At 43.0% G+C, this 15,000-nt stretch overlaps 2 protein-coding genes and 1 pseudogene across 2 annotated transcripts; all 3 read right to left on the bottom strand.

Moving 5' to 3' along the window:
* Positions 1-4,613: 4,613 nt before the first annotated feature.
* LOC137972697 (uncharacterized) lies at positions 4,614-5,450 on the bottom strand. Its single transcript, XM_068819423.1, has one exon. The coding sequence runs from the start codon at positions 5,448-5,450 to the stop codon at positions 4,614-4,616; it is 837 nt and encodes a 278-aa protein (XP_068675524.1).
* A 3,759-nt stretch (positions 5,451-9,209) lies between these two features.
* On the bottom strand, positions 9,210-12,009 carry LOC137972696 (uncharacterized). The gene is made up of 3 exons (XM_068819422.1): positions 11,751-12,009; positions 11,239-11,262; positions 9,210-9,379 (listed from the first exon to the last, which is right to left on the bottom strand). The coding sequence occupies exons 1-3, from the start codon at positions 12,007-12,009 to the stop codon at positions 9,210-9,212; spliced, it is 453 nt and encodes a 150-aa protein (XP_068675523.1).
* An 83-nt stretch (positions 12,010-12,092) lies between these two features.
* LOC137972695 (uncharacterized) lies at positions 12,093-13,270 on the bottom strand (annotated as a pseudogene).
* Positions 13,271-15,000: the final 1,730 nt, after the last annotated feature.

Here is a 15,000-nt window from a genome sequence, read left to right as displayed (position 1 = left end):
GAAAAAGAGGTTTCATATGAAAGATCTGGGTAGACTTTCATACTTTTTGGGTATTCACTTTGAGCAGGGAGATGGCTTTGTAAAGATGAATCAAAAGGGGTACATCGATAAGGTGCTTGAGAGATTTGAGATGTCCAATTGTAAGCCAAGGTCTACACCTTCGGAACAGAAGCTTGAGTTTGATGGTGAAACCCCTGTGGATCCTAGACGATACCGTGAAGCAGTGGGAAGTTTGGTGTATGCTATGACGTGCAACAGACCAGACATATGCTGGGTTGTTACTAAGTTGTCACAGTTCCTGGTTGCTCCCATGAAGGGACGCTGGATAGCTTTGAAACATGTGTTGCGATACTTGAAGGGGACTCGTGATTTTGAATTGTGCTACAGAAAGTGTGATGATAGTCTTACACTGATAGGCTACAGTGATGCTGATTGGGCGTCATCTACAGATGACAGACGTAGTATCGGTGGGTACTGTTTCAGTTTGAACAGAGCCGGTCCTCTTATTTCTTGGAAATCAAGGAAACAACCAACAGTGGCTCTATCATCATGTGAAGCTGAGTATATTGCTCTGGCAGCAGCAGTCCAAGAAGGTATGTATCTCACTCAAATGGTGAAGGACATTGGTGAGGTAAGTGGCCCTGTTTTGATTTTTGAGGATAACCAAGGTACAATCGCCTTGTCCAAGAACCCAGTCAATCAACGAAGGTCGAAACATATTGATGTTCGATACCATTTCGTTTGCGGCGCGCAGAATGCGGGCAAGATAATCGTTAAGTATTGTCCTACTGGCGATATGGTAGCTGATGTCATGACCAAACCAGTTACTAAATTTAAGTTGCAAAAGTTTAGGAATTATATTTTTGGTTCTTAAGACATAGGTATGCAAGTAGTATACAAGCATAACTTCGTATTGTTATTATTGTATCCATTTAAGAGATAACACATCTTATGTTGAGTTCATTTAGTGTAATAATATGTGGATGTAATTCTAGGACATATAAGTGAGATCAAGTGGGGGTGTTAGGATGACCTCATTATATCTAGTGGGATGCCTGTGCAATTTACATGTATGATGTAATAAAAGTTCCCGGATGTTCTTCTTCCACGCGGTAAACCATGGCGTGTTTAATGTGTTGTGTGGGTTGACCAAATCTGAAAACAACTTCCCCCGTCATGAACGAAACACCGCCAAGTTCAAGCAATCCTGCTCCTGTTCCAGAGAAGCAAACTCGTGCTTCCCATCCCGACAGTCAACCACCTTTGCGCAGATCCATCCAAGAACGAACTCCGAGGCAAATTCTTGGCTTATAGACTGGAATTCTAGTTACAGCTATTAACTTTGAGGGCGTGACTGTTTTAAGTTGTAAAGGCTTTGCTTATGAACTACACGTTTGTTTCTGTTTGACTTTTGACTCGAAGTGAGAATTTAGGTCTAGTGGACAATCAACAAGTTTGTTTGATTTTGTATTGCTGCAACCTTACAATTATCATTGTTTGATCTGTTTCAAGAGATATTCTAACTAGGAGGAAGGAGATGTAATGTTCATATTATTAACCGGAAATCTAACGACCGGATGTTGTAGTTATTGCATCTCGCTAGGAAGTTTGGGAGTAGCTCTTCTACATAAGTATAGTGGCCGTGTGATCGATGTTGTCGAGTATTCATTAAAATTGAATTAATATTATCAGGAAACATCACAAGTATCATCTCATTTACTGTGTAAATTGTTTCCACATTTTGTTTTTCATTTTATGGTTCCATCTTTCCATCACACTTGATTTTTCCTCATTTGCTGTTGAATACAGTGTTACGTTATTTTAGTTCCGAAAGTCTCTAATATTTTTGTTGTAGAACTCTGAGCTTTTATCAGTCCACAAATATTCTGGTCTTCTTCCTTCGTTGAAGATGTTTGGAAGCCTTCTATGACAGTGCCACCTCGTTTATCAGGAGTTTATCAGGAGTATTTTCCATAAGCAAATATTTTTACCCCTTTTTTCACTAACTAAATGGTTGCATTTCAACCAAATCTGCAGCCCATATTTCGACAATGTGATTTACAATAACACGCCGTCGAGTAAAGTGACGCCTTATTGGTTTATGTGTTCACCAGCTAATTGTTGTTGCCAACTTATTTTCTTACTCGACGGCTTTTTCCGTTTTTTGGCTTTACACCAAGACCAAGTCTCTTTTTCAATTTAATAGTGTTTTAACAGCTCTTTCAGGTTACGATGGATTTGGAAATTGTTGTATTGCATCTATAATTTTTATATCTGCAGCGTGCTTTACACCAAGACGAAGTCTCTTTTTCAGTTTAATAGTGTTTTTACAGCTCTTTCAGTTTACGGCTGATTTGGAAATTGTTGTTTTGCATCTATAATTTTTTATCTGCAGCGTGCTTGTCAGCTAATGATTGTGCATTGCTATGATCAATATTTTGTTGGTTACAAACTTGGGCCAATCTGTTTATTCAAGCATCACCTCGTGCTAATCGTTCTTCTAATACATTATTAGGTTCACCGTTATTGTATTTTTTTTCTTCTCCGTGTTCTCATGTGAAATTCTGGAAGCCATTTTTGATTTAGCAAATTTTGTATGTCAAGTGCTCCACCATCTAAATCATTTTTGTCAGTCTTGTACTTAATGTTAGATCTTCCTTTGGTACTCAATTGATTCAACATTTGTAGTCACTCCTGCAATTCTCTCAATCCCGGCTCCGTGTATATCGAGACAGTTTCACGTACACAGGTTCTACTGGTTTTTCTGCCTTTTATTTCGATCTCAGAAGTTGTTGTTGTAGTAGTAGATTCGCTGCAACAGATACGAGTGTATCTTATGAAAGCTGTCATAAATAGGTTTCAAAAACGAGTGCGAAAATTCTACAAAACTTACATATGTTGACGAGTCCGGGTAGAAGTCAATCAAAAGCGACATAGTCCATATTTTTCGTTCGATGGAAAGAATATTCAAACAATTTCAAACTAAACATGTCCGACTCCTCGAGCACATGGTATATGACCCAGAGGTATCATGAGAGATGACGTGTACTCGAGTTCCGGTTCAGAATGCAGTTCCGGTGACAACATCGCGCCCCCCATGAACGCCCTTTGACGAAAGTTCATCACATTTGAAATTCATTCTTGTTACCAAGCAGGCCGTTCAGCGAAGCTCACTGTCCTTCTTCATCATCTGCCGCTTCTAGCAAACAAATCTTGGTAACTGGTCGCTTCAAAAAAGATCCTTTAGCTTTCACTTCGACACTCCTCGCTAATCCATCGTTGCCAGGGAACACGCCTGCAACTCAACCTAAGGGCCACTGGTTCCTTAGAACATTATCATCAGCGATCAGGACGAGGTCTCCAATGCGTAGCTTTCTTCGAACTTCGTTCCACCTTTGTCTTTCTTGCAACGATGGGACATATTCTCTCAACCAACGCTTTCAGTAATGATTGGCAAGGATTTGAGCTTGTCTCCCTTTCTTCCTGCTCATCCTTTAATTCTCTTCAAAAACTTCCGAGGGCAGGTTCGTAGAAGGGCAAATGTTCAAGAACTGATTTGGCGTGAGAGGTTCGCTGTCATCAGGGCTGAAAGGGTTTCTTGTCAGAGGTCTAAAGTTGGCGATACGCTCAGCCTCGGTAAACACTGTTTGGAGAACCTCTTCATTGATAAGATCTTTTCCCGGGATGGCCTTCAAGCTTCGTTTTACCGTTTTCACTAATCGTTCCCAGACTCCGGACATGTGGGAGGCCCCAGGAGGGTGGAACACCCACTTACATTCACCCTGCATCAATTCTCTTCCAACCTTGTCATTATCAATTCGATTTACGGCATCCCTGATTTCGCGATCTGCCCCAACAAAGTTCGTCCCGTTATCTGACCGCAGTTCTCTCACATGGCCTCTTCGATTCAGGAATCGGGTCAAAACAAGAATGAAATCATCAGTATCTAGGGACTTCGCGACTTCGAGGTGTACTGCATGCGAATTCAGACTCACAAAAATCGCCCCCCAACGTTTCTCTGCAACTCTTCCTCTCCCTCTTTTCGCGTGAAAGGGTCAAAAGTAATCGACTCCACTGAACGTGAAAGGGGGTTCATACGGCGTCAGCCTAACTTTGGGCAGCTCGGCCATTTCTTGATTCATCTTACGGGGCATAAGCTTCTTACATAGTAAGCATTTCCCAAGAACCCCCTTTATAGCTACTCTAGGCCTCACCATCCAGAACTCTTCCCTGAGAAAGAGCAAGACCTGTTCAGTTCCACAGTGACCATTCCTTTCATGCAAATAACGTATCAGGATTCTTGAGACGTGATGGTCTTTAGGCAGGATCATCGGATTCATGGCATTGGATGAGATGGGAGCTCTCGAAATTCTACCGCCGACCCTCATGACTCCATCATTCATGATAACTGGTTTGAGCTTCAAAATGTGGCTTGATGCCTTCACTTGACGTCCTGCTTTGAGATCCTTTATCTCATGAGGAAAGGCCTTTCGCTGCACCAAAGATACAACCTCTCTCTTCGACCTTTCAAGTTCCTCCTGTGTAACGTGATTTCGCAACTTGACTTGACTCTGGCTCACGTTTCTTTTTCCTCGAAGACCACTTCAGCCACTTTATAACTTCAGTAACCAGGCAAATGATCGCAGCAAGGTTATCCAGCGAGAATATCTGGTCAAGAGGTTGTCTAGTGGTGTAGCCGTTTCAACTTCGATCAAGTAAACTTCCTTTTTTATCTCAAGCTTGTCAACTGCCACCTCGTCATGCTTGATCTCCGGCCAGTGATCCTCTGTTTTCCACACAAAGGACGGTCCGTTCAACCAACGTTCATTGTTCTGAAATTCTTTCATTAACAGCCTTCGACTAACGTCGTCTGCAGGGTTAAGCTTCCCTGGACAATGTCTCCACTGTTCCGGAACGGTGAGTTCCCTGATTTCTGTAACCCGATTTGCAACGTAGGTCTGAAATCGTCGACTTTCACTGTAGATGTAGTTCAAGGTGATCATTGAATCCGTCCAGGAAACCACCCTTTCAAAATCGAAGTCCACACGTGCTGCCAAAAGAGCTCCCTGTAATTCTAGTCGGGGAATGCTGACTGTTTTGATAGGAGCGTTTCTGGATTTCCCAGTAATAAATGCACATTCAACAGTTCCATCAGAGTAGACTATTCGAAGGTAGGTGCAGGTACCGTAGCCGATTTCTGAAGCATCACAAAAGTGATGGAGTTGAAGTGTAGCTTTCTCGTGATCTGCGCGACTCAAGTAACATCTTGGAGTTGGAAGGTTGTTCTTCCATTGCTGCCATCTCTGAAGAATTTTCCCGTCGAGTGGTTGATACCACGCTTTCTTCTTCCTCCACAGATCTTGCATGATTTGCTTTGCTGGTAGCATAACCAGTGCAGCCAAGTTCAAAGGGTCAAATACTGAGCAGATTGTTGACCAAACTCCTCTCATCGTGTCGCTTTTATCCAAATTCACGACTTTGAAACCAAAGATTTCAGATTCGATGTGCCATCTTACTCCAAGGGCTCTGTCCACCTGCAATTGATGAAGGGTGAAGTCAAGTGTTGGATCCGATCTCTTCTCAATAGGTACGCGGCCAAGACTTCTCGGTTATTGCTCATAAATTTCGTAAGGTTAAAACCGCCTTTTGCACAAAGTTCAATCAGCTCCCGCATTAGCGTAATCGCACTTTCTGGTGTTGGCATGGACTTGAGTAGATCGTCGACATAGTAGTTGTCCCTCAGAGTATCTACGGTCACGGGGTCGAACTCTTTCCAATTGTCTTCAGCAGTTGTCAACAAGGCGAAATTCGCCGAACAGGGCGAGTCTGTAGCACCAAATATGTGTACAGTCATTGCGTACTCATTAGGTATTTCGTCTAAGCTCCCACTCCACCAAAGGAACCGTAGGGAATCCTGATCCTCTGGTCGGACTTTCACCTGATGAAACATGCTTTTAATGTCTCCAACCAATGCGACCTTCTCCTCGCGGAATCTCAATAACACACCAACCAGACTGTTGGTATAATCAGGGCCCGGTAATAGGTTTTTGTTCAGCGAGGTTCCTTTATGTTCGGCGGCAGCATCAAACACTATTCGTACTCTATTTGGCTTGTTGCAATTGGTCACTGCAAAATGCAAGTTCTAGAGCCAGTTATAGAAGCCTCTTCTGTGGTTAGCTTCTGCGCATGACCCTCAGCTATGTAGTCGTTCATCGTTGCGCGATATTTCCTTTCAAGGCTAGGATCTTTACGGAACTTCCTCTTCAAACTTTGCAACCTCTTTTCAGCCTCCTTGCGGTTGTTTGGCAGTTCAACATCGTCCTTCCGCCACAACAGTCCGTTCTCGTAATGACCGTCAGTAAGTCTCGTAGACTTCTCGAGAATGTCTACTGCGCGGATATCCTGTCTAGATAAATAGTGGTTTTGACGTCTAGGCACCGGCTGCTCAATTATAGGTTTACACAAAGGCTTCATTCCAAATCCTTCTACCTTCCAAAAATTCTAAACTTGTTCGTGCAATTTTCTTTCGCAAGATGTGAAATGAACATTGACTTCGCTGTGATTTGGTGAGCCCAGAATTGTTCCAGTGATCACCCAGCCCAATGGGCCTCGCTGAGCTTGCAACTGGCTACCAGGTCTATTTCACTTTCCTTTCCAATCAGCACTGATACTTTCTTTATCTTTACGTCTGGCACATCAATGTCCAGTAGGTGGGGGTACGATCTTCTGTCAATATCTTCAGGTAGACATCACTCTTTGACATTGAATTTCTCCGAGACCAGGCCCTCTTCAACATTAAGTGTTTCACCGTCTCCGCTAGCAGATTGCAATTTAAATTCCACCACTTCAAACTCTTCATTTTCTTGCTGCATCAACGTGCTAACAGATATAAACTCCTTATGACCTTTCAGCCCTAATTCTTTAGCAACATCTCCACTAATCACGGTTGCACGGGAAGCGTTGTCTAACGGCCCGTAAGTGGTGACAGACCTTCCATCAGGTGATGTGATTTTCACTGGTATAACATGCAGAAGCACAGTTTTTGTTAAGCCTGGCTGTGTGACGGTAGCATATTGCGCTGTATCTCTGATTCCTGAAGGTCCTTGCTCACCAGAAACTTCGGCATGCGGGTCTGTCACTGCCGCATTCGGTTCTTCTGTACTAGCTTGATTGAGTCTGTCATTGTCTCTTCTTGTACTTGGGGTGTTGTGGAGTAACTTATGGTGCCGTTTGTCGCTCCCACAATGGCAGAATTTCGGCGATTCACACCTTCCTCGAAGGTGTCCAACTCTCAAACAAACATGACACAACTGGTTAACTTTCACAATGTCCCATCTGCTCTGCAGATCCTTCTTCTGAAACTCGAGGCATGAAGATAGTTCGTGAGATCCGGGGCAACATAAACAACTCCTATTAGCGGGTGTGTTCCTGTTTCGTCCTTCGCTGGGCAATTTTCGGCCAGTGCTCTTTCCTTTAACATCGGTAGCGAAGGATGAAGTCTGCTTTGTGGGCTCGGGGATGAATGACCCGTGGTTGACTTTCAATGACTTTGTTCTGTTTCCCTTGACCTCTGAACTTGTGACTAACGAAACACCAGCAAAACCAGGGTCGTTTTTGATGGCACTTTGTCGTTTCACAAATTGAGCTAAGTCCTTTAACTTTGGGTTCTGTCCCTTTTCTATGTTAGAGTACGATACATCTGCCCATTTGTTGATGATGTAATCTGGCAGTCGTGCCAGTGGTACTCGCCTCATGTTCATAGTCTCCTTCCAGTCTTCGTGAGGCACACTGCAGTTGTTCAGCAAAATTATGCAAACCCTTGCAATCTCTGTTTCCTAATTTTGGTCCTGTGGTAAGCATATTAATACACGCTGCAGCAACTGCGGCTGGTTGGCCGTAGCGCTCCTCCAGGGTTGCTATAATGTCGTCATAGGAACACCCCACAGATCTGTCAATCACCTCATAAGCCTCTCCGGACACAAATTTGGGGAGAAATTCAATCCGTTGGGCATCCGACAATAGTCCATCTTCGAGGTTATCTCGAACTCTTCTCCTGAAAATCGGAAAATCCGCTAAATTTCCACTCAACTTGACAGGCTGCATAGCTTGCAACGTGGTCACCTTCAAAAGGATAGCCTGAGGATTTTTACACGGATTCAACTGTTCCTTTTCATGCGGGCAATTCTCATTTTCACCGTTATCACCTCCATTTGCGATAAAGGTCTCTTTTCTTTGGATATGGGAAGGATCTCTGGAATGAGGACTGGTAATTTCTTCACCATACTTCTTTAACTGAGGAGTGAGTTCACTATGATTCAATCTATCCTCTGGAGTGTCCTGGTGGTAGCGTGCTAACCAAGTTGCTGTTTGTTGACTCCTGGTGATGGGAGGCTCATTTTGCAAACTTAGGGCACATGAGACTGCATCACCTTCCTCTTGAACAAGAAAAGCGATTTCTCTAGCTTCCAACTGAGCTTTAAATACCAATTCCTTTGCTGTTTTCTGTTTTTGCATCTCAATGTCAATCTTTTTGTTTTCCATTTCAGCTTCATAATTTGCTAACTCAAGTGCCTGTTGGGCCTTAAGCCTTTTCAACTCTACACTTCTCTTCAGTTCCTTTAATTGGGAAGATTTTGAGGATCTCGAGATGCTTTAGCCAGTCGAAGTTATCGGTGATAATTTAGGTTCTACGCGAGATTTTGAACTCTTATTTGACATGCAATACGCGAAGGGAGACAATCTTTCTTCGGCTGCTTTGACATATCGAGAATAGTCCTCATAAACCTTAACATAGTTGGACTCAACCTGTCCAAATTCTTGAACAGACAACTCCTTACACAAGTAATTCTGGTACTGATCATTGTAGCGTGCCCATGCACACATGTTTTCAACTGACTTATGCATGTACTTACTCGTGACGAGTCCGGGTAGAAGTCACTGAATCAAAAGCGACATCAGAAGCGACAGTAGAAGTCAATCAAAAGCGACATAGTCCATATGTTTTCGTTCGATGGAAAGAATATTCAAACAATTTCAAACTAAACATGTCCGACTCTTCGAGCACATGGCATATGACCCAGAGGTATCATGGGAGATGACATGTACTCGAGTTCCGGCTCAGAAAGCAGTTCCGGTGACAACAACATTTCTGGGCCTGTTTTTTGAATGAAAGGAGTTGCTTTTAATATATCACAGTCAATTGCATTTTTTTACAATTTAAGGTTTCTCATAGCTTCAGATGCTGCATCACGACTCATCTCTACAGGTTTTTTTGCAAGGTATGGGACACCCTTTCTCAAAAACAATTCTACACCAGTATAAGCTAAGTTAATAGCAGTTCCATAGCCCATCGCATTGTGGTTGAGCTCAGATAGTTTCCCTGTATTTAAGCATAGTTAGACCATTTGTGCTTCTTACATATCTGTAATTACCTGGTACGCAAATGTTGGAAAATGTGAGATGTCCTGTCCCTTCTCAGATGCTTACGAATGCGCGTCCCTCTGTTTCAGTAAAGTATTTTAAGTTACACTATTTAGGTTCCTTTTCTACAGAGGCTAAAAGAAGATTACGTGAACTAGTTAAGCGTTTTTGCATTGATGTAGACATTAAGCTTGCTTTTTCTTCATTTAAGATCCTCGACATGTTCAGTGTGAAAGATCGTGTTCCGATCTCCCTTCGCGTGTCGTGTATAAATTCACTCGTGCATTATGTTATAAAGACTTAATGACTGGTTCCGAGGGAAACAGTTCATTTTGTTTCTCGAGAATCTCAATGTTTCCCTGAGGCGCAGCCGAGGGAAATATGAGATTCGAGGAAAACGAAACAAGCTGTTTCCCGAGGGAACAGTCATTAAGTGATTTGTTATGTAGCTCAAAAAGGAAAACGTGCAACGGCAACAGCAATGGCGGTCGTCGATCAACATTCGCGGATAACAGTGCACTGTTGTCATATAATTTGCACTGTTGGCTGCTAAGACTTTTGGCGGGAAACAATTTTTTTGTTAGATGTCATGTGACCTCGAAGTAACCAATGAGGGTGCGTGCTGCTGGGGGAAAAACTCAGCTATATAACAATGCCTGTTACAACAGGGAAACATCCCGACACAGGGACATGGACAGGACTTCTCACATTTTCCAACATTTGCAACCCCCCGAGGGATGTCGAAGACCCTGTTCAGAGGGCTGCTTTTCCGTTTTAGATACGGCACCTAATAGTCCCTAGTTGCTCAAAGAGGCCGGTCATACCCGCTGGGAAAATCCCAGTCTAAATAGGCAACTAAAACATGCGGAGCTAACTCTATCTTTTTTGCTTCATTTATGTCTTAATGTTAGTTTTCTGTAGGCTTTGGTGTTGTTGTTGTTGTTGTAATTTCCTGCCTACATTAAGCACTGTAGTTTGCTTTTTTCTTTTGTTAACCTGTTTGTGCGTGCATTATTCGGTCGTTTGCATTTAGTATTGTTGCAACGTTTACCAGTGATATAAAATTCTAACGGCAATGTCTTAACATAAGTCCAAATTGTAACATCGACATGAACTGAAATTCGCACTGTAACGAACACTTGCAACTGAAGATGATCGCTGATCGATCGATGCATGTCTTGCAAACTCTAAATAGTTGTCCATTTCTTACGAATCTCTTTGTTGTAATCAGCCCACCCTATTATTTGGAACGTAAACAGATCTATAACTTCTTAATTGCTGTCAACCTGCAAGCCTTCACCTGTCAATGCATTAAGAAGTAGAGGTATTCCAATAGACGCAAGCAATGTTCCTAAAAACCTGTCGATCTGTTTTTGTGTTGGTTTAATCACCAAAGGTCCACCAGTTTGTAATGAATTTAAAATATGCTTCTTTTGCGTTGTTGTAAGCAAATCTTTCAGCTTAATTCGTTGTTCAATTTTTTTGAGGAATGAAAACACCATCTGTTTGTCTTTTTCCAAATTTTTTTAACACCTAAAGAAGCTAATCCTGATAATGCTCCTGTAGCTATTGCTGATGCAGCTTTTGAAATTAATTTTGTACCCATCGGAAGCTGGACCATAAACCAGATCCATTATCCATATTCCCTGTTGGGGAATTTTTCCCTGCACTGGTCTGAAAAAAAGAGGACTGTATCTTTTCGTTTGATTACAATTTATTTTTTCTGTTCAATCCTTCACAATACTATTCCTATCGACATCAGTCTCAACTCTAACTTGATACCCTACGCTGTAAGGTTTTATTGCTTAGATTAATTACCTGTCAACAATGTCGCCTCTATGTCTAAAGATATCAACCACAACGAGATAAAATAAACATTAAAACTTTCATTCTCGGACACACTCCCTCCTTTTGACCCAAAGGGGTCAAAACATAGTACACTCGGCCTGTCACGTAAAATCAACAGTGGGGGTAAGACAAATCAAACAAAACAATTAGCAAACGATCATAGCTCGCGTTAGCCAAAGTGAGTCCAGCGCAGCAGCGTGCGCGGCTCTTTTTGTGCCTACGCGCCGTTCGTTCGTACTCCCACCTGACTCTACACCAATCCAGATCCCACTACTCTCCCCCGATACACCACGAACCCCTAAAGGGTAGACCTCTTGCAAGGGTCTGTTAAAGAAGATAGGTTTCCCATTGGTAACAAGTCTTAAGTTGACACCTCTTACCTCATGGGCTTCGCCTACTATCAGTTCTTCTACCTTTCCCATCTTCAAATTGCTTCTCTTTATGTTGTCTTCGTGTACTAAAACAACTTCACCTTTACTTACCTTGTGGTTTGCTTTCCCCCTTGTTACGGTGATGGTCCCTCAAATCGATTAAATATTCTTTACGCCAACGATTCCAGAAATGTATTCTCAGCTTCGCAAGATACCTGAACCTCCGAAGATACCCTGTTTCGTTTTCTTCCTCGTCATCCCTTGTTTCTTGGGGTAAACCTATCAACCGACGTCCGTAGATAAGATGAGATGGAGTTAGCATCTCGGCTCCCACTTCGTTATATTCGTAGGTCAGAGGAAGAGAATTCATGGTCGCTTCTAACTCGGTTAAGACGGTTAGAAGTTCACCTCTGAATGAAGCTTGGCATTTCCGAGCACCTTTCTTAGACAACGTTAAGCAGTGCCTATCAATCTCTCATAAAATCCGCCCCACCATGGAGTCCTTTCCAAATTGAATTTCCAGTCTATTTGATTACCTCGTAGGTTCTCCTTCACTTCTTCGCTGTCACGCATGCTCTTCAACAGCTTTGCATTTGCTTTGAAGGTTTTTGCGTTGTCTGAGATGATTAATAATGGTACTCCTCTTCTAGATGCAAATTTTCTTAAACATGTAGTCACTGACAGATCGGTTACGAAATCTAAATGCACTGCTCGTGTTACGCAACAAGTAAACAAAACAGCATAACTTTTAACCATTTCCCCCGTGTGCGACATGAGAAACAATGGACCTACAAAGTCAATATCTACCTTAGAGAATGGTGGAGATTCCTTTACTCTGAAATCCGGTAAAGCCGCTGTTGGTGGCTCTCTGAATGGCTTACCCTAATCCCTTTTGCAAGTCACGCATTTTCTCAGAACCCTTTTCACAACATGCTGGCCCTTGGCCACCCAAAACCGTGACCTAAGCTCTCCAAGTGTCACTCTAACTTCTCCGTGGTGTACCTTTCTGTGGCATTCTTCAATCAGTAGTTTTGTAAGTTTATGATCTTTCATGAGGATGATGGGCTGCTGTGACTCTACGTCTAAGTCAGAATTCTCTAACCTGCCTCTGCACCTCAATACACCCCCACGTTCCTCCAATTTCAATTTGTAAGCCTGTTGCTGGTATGATTTGTCATTCTTCAGTTCTTCTTGACAAGCCTTGATCCATGTGTTTCTGTTGTAGCTATTTCGTCTCTGTGAAGTGTGCCTGTGTTCCACTCACAGAAGTTGCTTACGTCCATCACCTGCGTGACACCTGATTTTTTCGTCACGCCTGCCACTGTCACATTAACCCGTTTTCTCTCTTCGTTGCTCTGAGCGGTCTCACTGACCTCTGAATTTGGCCATTCATTTTCTGGTCGGGATAGCCAACTGGGACCTCTCCACCATAGGTCACACTCTATCAGTCTTGAGGCTCTCTCACCCCTTGAACCAATGTCCCCTGGATTCTCTTTGCTTGGGCAATACCCCCATTCGTCCTTCTTAGTGACTTTGAGAATTTCGTTAACCCGATGGCGGACAAATTGCTTCCACTCCCCATTGTTTGCTATCCACCAAACAGCTGTTTTGCTGTCTAACCACAAACGCATACCGGATATTCAGACTTCCCCTTCTAAGGCGTTCGTAACGGTGTTCATGAGCGTAGCAAGAATTTTGCCCGACATTAATTCCAATCGTGGTATCGTCTGCGCCTTCAGAGGGGAAACTCTCGTCTTGGATGTTAACAACGTTAGAGTGATGCTTCCAGAAATTTCACAAACGAAATAAATAGTGGCGCAATAGGCCATTTTGCTAGCATCGGCAAATCCATGCAATGAACAACTGCTCCATAAACGCATCTTGGAACGTGAACCTCTTTCGCCTCCTTTAAGTCTCTCAACCATCCTCTCCAACGTTTCTCGAATTCGCCGGTTAATCTTTCGTCCCATTCTACGTTTCCCGCACACAACTCTTGGAATAAAACTTTCATTCCAACTAGCACTGGGCTCAGTAAACCTATGGGATCGTACATACCTGCAATCACCTTCAGAATGCTTCGTTTCGTAACCGGCAATCCATCGGCTCTTTCTGCCACATCAGACAGATCAAACACAAACAAGTCCAGCTCGCGATTCCACGACTGTCCGAGGACTTTCTCATTTTTCGAACCGGTGTTCTCTCCAATTGTGGCCTTGGCATAACTTTCGTTGGCGCCTCTAACTTGTCAGTCAACACTTGTTCACGTTGTATTATTTCGGCTCTTAATTCTTCACTGTTTGTCAACCATTTCCTGAGATTAAATTCACCCTGTGCAAGTCTTCATGGTCTTTTGGGTCTTTTGTCCGGTAATGAGATCATCAACATAGAAACTCCTTTTCATAATATGCACAAACTCTGGATCGAGCGCAGTGAACGAGTCCAAATGATACTGGAGCGTCGCATTGAGCAACAAGGGCGAACAATTGACCCCAAAAACAACACGGCAAAATCTGTAAGTGATAGGGTCTAATCGCTCGGAAATACAGACAATCCCTGTCAGGCCCTGTGACACGTGTGACTCTGTGACTCTGTGTCACGCTCGGAAACACAGACAATCCCTGTCACGCTCATTCACCACAATATTAAAGAATGCATTCTCTATGTCACCTACTAACGCAATGCGCCTTTCTTGAAATCGAATCAAAATATCATACAACAGTGGCTGGTCCGACATGAAGACAACCATTTAGGAACACACCTCGTATCCCTTCTTTGGAAGATGCATCGTAAACTATTCCTACCTTTGTTGTTTTAGTATCCTTGCGTATGACGGCGTGATGTGGAAGGTAATGAACATTGTGGCTGCACCTAGCTCGGCCTCTCTTTCAATTATTCCATTTTCTTCTTGCTCCTTTATGATAGCGTCATATGTTTTTAAAATGTCAGGATTGTCTTTTACCCTTCCTATCTGTCCCTTGAGGCGTTTCATGCTATTTTCATAATTTTTCGGAAGGGGCCCAATTCCTTCTTACCAGGGAAGGGACACTTCATATTTTTCACCAATGAAGACGATCGTATCTTTCAACCCTTCATGAACTTCGTTGTCCTCTCGAATTCCTAGGGTTTCGAAGTCCCACAGGTTTGCCACGCATTCTTATAATTCTCAATAATCTACATTGCATCGCGCCCTAAGAAATTTGTATTGATTTGCGAGTCTTCGCAAAATCCCCTAAGGGGCCCCGACAATACCCAACAAAAGCGTGTTTCTATTGCGACGGGCTCATGGGGCTCCCCCTTATCGTTCTGCCCTCTTGAAAGGACCAAAGATAATCTGCACCGATGAGCAAGTCGACTTCAAGGA

The sequence above is a fragment of the Montipora foliosa genome, chromosome 10 (assembly GCF_036669935.1).
Source record: "Montipora foliosa isolate CH-2021 chromosome 10, ASM3666993v2, whole genome shotgun sequence".
Taxonomy (NCBI): Eukaryota; Metazoa; Cnidaria; class Anthozoa; order Scleractinia; family Acroporidae; genus Montipora; species Montipora foliosa.
This window is presented reverse-complemented; position numbering and strand designations above follow the sequence as displayed.